Raw genomic sequence first — 5,584 nt, 5'->3', positions numbered from 1 at the left:
AGGTTCAAACCGACGCCGAACCAGCCAATATCGGTTTTCTCTATTTGATGTCACATGCCGACCGGTTCTCCACCAGTTTCGACTGGTTCTGAACTTCAGCGGCCGGTTTGAGTCGGACTAGGTCGATTTATCGGTTTTTTGTACAACCCTACTAACAACCATTATATTATCTAAATATTTTAAAGTTTATATTATCTATTTTAATTTTAATAAATAGTCTGTTATTTTTTATCTTATTTTATTTCATTAATAATAATTAAATTATGAAATTAAAATTAAATTATTAATTAATATATAAAATATATTTACAAAATATTATAATTTTTTGAATATTATTTAAATATATAATATTATATTATTATTTTAATTTATAATTATTTAATATTAATTTATTTAATTTAAAATTAATGATATAACCAAAACTTAAAATTGTAGCAAGAATTTAGACTCGAATTGCGAATGCTCTTAAAATAGAGTATCTCTCTCCCTGAAGAAAGGAAATTTACCACTAGAAAGACAACAAAGATTAGAGGTCTATTCTATCTAATTAAATTTATCACGAGAGGTACAAGGTACACGTGACAGAGCAGAAAGAATTCAGTCTGTTCTTCTTTTATTGTTTTTCCTAAGTATTTAACGTTAAATCACATCATTTCAGAGCTCAGAGCTCAGAGCTCAAAGCACCCCCTTCAATATCTCTACCTCCCATATTTCACTCTCGCAGTCCATCTTCTGACTTTCAGCTCCATCTTACTTTTATCTCCAACTTTTTCCTTGTCTCGGCATTGGGTCAGTATTTTATTTTGTTTATGTTACTATTTTTGTACTATACAGTCAATGTTTAGTTTTCTTAAAAGTTCAAGACCCATGTGCTGATATTTGGTTTTTGGGGACCGAAGAGATAGGAGGGAGTGAAAGGGAGAACGGAAGAATCTATATAAGTTAAGAAAATTCACGCCAACCCTTTTTACCCCCACTAGATTAGGTGCTATCCTTTTCTTTTTAATTGCAAAGAGAGAAGAGAGAGCTTTCAACCCGAACAGCGCCGAAGAAATGACTAAAGATGAAGACTTTAAGATCCTCAAGATTCAGGTCTCCCTCTTAACCACTTTCCTTCGGTCTTCAAGTCTTTCCCTTTTGTTTTATATATTTATTACACTGAATAATGCATCAAAGTTGGATGGTTGTCTTTTCCTCAAGAATCTTCGTCTTGCTTTTATTATTCACTTTGTTCCTTTCATTTTCATATACAGACGTGTGTTCTCAAAGTGAACATACACTGTGATGGGTGTAAGCAGAAAGTGAAGAAACTCCTTCAGAGAATTGAAGGTGCTGGTTTGTTTTCATCTTCTCAGTTTTTTATTACATGTACTTGTCTTCCTCTTAATGTTTACTCAGTGTGTACTGCATTGCCTGCTCAATGCACATATATTTTCCTTCTGTGTACAGTTCTAGTTTGGTTGCCCAGAAATGATGGACGATAAATTATGAAATTGAATATCATTTTGTGGGCCCTTTTTCAAAACAAACAAGTTAACAACACGAACTAAACTGTGCCATCAGTTCTAAAATATAATTTTGTGCTTTTATAGTCTCTTGTCGCTTTCCCCCGTTGTTACAGGCGTGTACCAAGTAAACATAGATGCAGTGCAGCGAGTCACAGTTTCAGGAAGTGTAGATGCTGCGACATTGATAAAAAAACTAGTCAAAGCTGGTAAGCATGCCGAACTATGGTTTCAGAAAAACAACCAAAACCAAAAACAGAAAAAGGCCTGCATCAAAGATGATAATAACGACAACGGCAAAAATCAAAAGTTGATCAAGGGTCTTGAAGCCTTGAAGAATCAGCAGAAATTTCCTGCTTTCAGCTCTGAAGGAGATGATGACTATTCTGATGATGAGGAAGGGGATGATGAAGAGGATGAGCTGCGCTTTATTAGGGAGAAAGCTAATGAACTTGGTCTTCTCGGGCAGCAGGAAATTGATGCAAATAATGCAAAGAAAGGTGCTGGAGTCATTGGTGCTGCTTCCAACAATGGGAAAATTAACAATGTTGTAAATGGGAATGCTGGAAATGGAAGGATAGGAAACACAAATCAGAATATGGGAATGAGAGTTAATGCAGGTGAGATTGATCCGAAAACCATGGAAGCTCTGAAAATCAACACTGCTCCTTTGGTTGTGGGTAACATAAATGCTGGAGAAGGTATAAGGGCAAATGACATCAATTCTATGATGGGTATGGCTGGTTTTCGTGGGAATGGGCTCAATGTTGCTTCTGCTGCCGCTGCTTTAGGAGGGAATTCCAACGGTTTGGGACGTTTTCAAGTCCACAGCAACAATGCGTGTCAGGGCTCTTCTGCTGGGTTCACAACTGGTGCATATGCCCCTGGTCAATACCCATCATCCACGCTGATGAACATGAATGGTTATACCCCTGCACCACCTCAGACAATGAACATGGACATCCTGGCCAGGCAAGGCATGCAACCACAACCACAAACGATGTATAACCGGTCTCCCTTTGTTCCCTCCAGCACTGGCTATTACTACAATTATGTCCCAAACCCCAACCCGTACCCTCCCACTGAACCTTATTACAGTGGTCATGACTCTGCAATCCATATGTACAGTGAGGAGAACACCAGCAGCTGTTCCATAATGTGATGAAAGAATTAAATAGATATATACTGCGTAGAGAAAAAAGTATGGTGTTGACCGGAATTTCTCTGTTAGTGCGTTGGTGGCTTTTGACTTTATTCTGGTTGGAGTTAGGATGCGGATGTGATGGGGTTGACCGGAATTTCTATGTTGTTGCTTTTTTTATTTCATTGTTAGTAGTATTTGCTTCAGTTCTGTCTGTTTGTTCTTCAGTTGTTTCAGAACTGACTACCATATGGGGCTGTTTGGTGTGAGCCACAGTAGTTCTAGTAAACAAACAAAGAGAATGATTAGTGTTTTGGGTTTCTTTGATCGATCCATTTACTGAAGAATTGATATTGGTCAGTGCGTATAATTGTAGTGACATGATTGTGTGCCGAGTAAAAGAAGCTATGCTTATGCTTATGAACTGTAGCGGGCACAAGAAGGTTGAAATAGTCACACATCAGTACGCAAGGAATAGAAAGAACATTGATTCACATGTAATTAATATCCCAGTATATTTCGAGGGTACAGATAAGATAGAGTCGTGAAATGTACAAACGTCGTATAATCGTTTTGAAAAATAGTGAAATTTATTATTAAAAAATTAATTTTTTTTCATGTGAGTCTTATATTTATCTATATTTTTTAAAATAATTATACAACATTTACATATTCACGAACGTAAGTATGATTTTTCATTTCTTACTATCCACTACTATTCCTTTATTTTTTTTTCTCGTCGGCCTTTATTTTGCCTCTCCGCTGCCCGAAATTTGAGATTCAAATCTTTTAGATCAGTCCCCCTTCCCAAATTTCTCTATCTTACATTTTCCTTTTGAAATTAAAAATAACATTTTCACTCCTCTCTCCGGTATGCATATCCTCTCTCACACTAACTTCATTTGTTTTCATAATATTTATTAATTTGTCTTATCTAATTATTATAATTTTTTTAAATTTTTATATAAAATAAAATAAATAATTTAATTTTTTAAATCTAAAAGTAAAAATAATACTAAAAATTTATATTTTAAAAATATTTTATTCAACTTTCATCTCAACTCATCTCATCTCATTTATAAAAACAAATAACAAAATATGAATGATCGAGCTATCTATCAATGGTTAGTGGTAGTGGCCGGCTAAACAATCCTAACAGTCCAACTATATCAATGATTAGTGGTAGTGGTAGTCTCATGGAAAGCCAGGAGGCAGACAATGAAAGGACCACCATGGCGGAAATGGTTGGACAAGGACTAGAGCTCTAGTTCACAGTCTCAAGCTTAGAAATAAAGAGTCTAGCTCCGTTTAGATGTAAGAAATGTTTCATTTCAGCCCATCATTATAATTTTTTTAAATTTTAATATAAAAGATAATAAATAATTTAACTTTTTAAAATCTTAAAAATATAATAATATTAAAAAAATAATATTTTAACAATATTTTATTCAACTTTTAATTCTCATATCAATTTATCTCATCTCATCTCAACTCAACTTAACTTACTATCCAAACGACATCTTAATAATTTAATATTGTGAATATGTGAAGACAGTGTTTCTTTTGTATGTTTGGTTGTAAGATTCTGTTATATTTTTGTTTTACCTCAATACAACCCATTCCACTTATTTGCTTTGCTTGTCTGCCATTAATTCCTGGCAATCGTTCTTCTTTAGGATTTACAATTGGAAGGGTTGTTGGCTCATTATTTCTACGGTGGCTTTTGGTCGAAGGGGATGGGTTTTGGTAGAGCTGAGCTTCTCAGAGTGAGACACAGTTTTTGGGCAAATGGATGGGAGCAAAAGGGAGATAGATGGGAGACTTATCCCACAAGCTTCTGACAGCTTTTAAATGTTGGATAGAGGAAAGGCAAAAGAAAGGAAAAGGAGAAAAATAAATAAAACATGAATAACAAAGGGGTAATAGTAGGTAGTAAGGATATTATTACCCTAAATTTTGCAAGTTAAGAGAAAAAACTTATAAAATGTGGCAAAATTTCAAACTCCATACCCATGGCATAAACATGTTACAGATTCCACAGATTAGGACTAACCATTCAATGAGCTTTTTTTGTTTGCCTGGTTCAACTTGTAGCCAGGGATGAAAGCATTACTGGTAGTGCTTTTCTTTAGTTTTTGTGTTTTCTTTTAGAAATTTGGCTCTTTTTTCAAGTTTTTATGTTTTCTTCAAGAGTAAGGGGATCCTTGTTGTAAGAAATCGTGTAAACATACATAGAAAAAGAAATACCTCAAAGTCAATTTGTGTAGTTATTACACGAGTGAGTCTAGCGTTCAAATCTTTGTTCGATCCGAGTTAGTCTCCACCCGGTATGTGAGTGTGCTACGTAGAAAAATCTAGAGACGCATTCAATATGCCCATAGCCTAAGAGCTTTTCACAGAGATTCAATATTGAGAGAGATTCCTAAACACTCAAAAACGTGTGTATCTTAGGAATGGAAATGACTGATTTTAAATCAATCCTCGTATGTAATAGTTCACTGGCCTTAAAAGGCCAGCCATCATTACCTCCTCATAACTCCAAGCATAATGCCTGGCATCCCAATATGAGAAGCATCAAGGGCATACCCACTAATGGCGCATCTGCTGTATTATATCTCTCACTCGAACATAGTGGGCATGCCCTAGGCATATATCTCTCAATGTATTCTCTATCTTATTCATACAAACCAATACGTTGTGTGACCACCAAGTACACTTGGAAAAAATGTGTGGGAGCACTATACCAAATTTCTCCTAGAGAAGACCAGTATAGCAACATCCCTAAAGTCTCTTATATACCCTAGACTCATTCGATCGCATCTGATTAAGCATATTCGATCCCTCTTGAGTTCCAAAAAAACTCAAAACTATGCTTAATTGCTTCTAAGTCATTGTGATGTGCTCACAAAATTTGTCACTACCAAATTGTAGCGCCAAA

At 35.3% G+C, this 5,584-nt stretch overlaps 1 protein-coding gene across 1 annotated transcript; it reads left to right on the top strand.

Annotated features, from left to right (window-relative positions):
- Window positions 1-919: 919 nt before the first annotated feature.
- LOC108986617 (heavy metal-associated isoprenylated plant protein 37) lies at window positions 920-2,955 on the top strand. Its single transcript, XM_018959294.2, has 3 exons — window positions 920-1,092; window positions 1,254-1,329; window positions 1,622-2,955. Exons 1-3 carry the CDS (start codon window positions 1,054-1,056, stop codon window positions 2,665-2,667), a joined length of 1,161 nt encoding a protein of 386 aa, XP_018814839.2. The 5' UTR covers window positions 920-1,053; the 3' UTR covers window positions 2,668-2,955.
- The last annotated feature ends 2,629 nt before the right edge of the window (window positions 2,956-5,584 follow it).

This window comes from Juglans regia, chromosome 16, assembly GCF_001411555.2.
Source record: "Juglans regia cultivar Chandler chromosome 16, Walnut 2.0, whole genome shotgun sequence".
NCBI classification, from domain to species: domain Eukaryota; kingdom Viridiplantae; phylum Streptophyta; class Magnoliopsida; order Fagales; family Juglandaceae; genus Juglans; species Juglans regia.
Note: the sequence above shows the minus strand (reverse complement) of the source record. Positions and strands in the feature narration are given on the sequence as shown.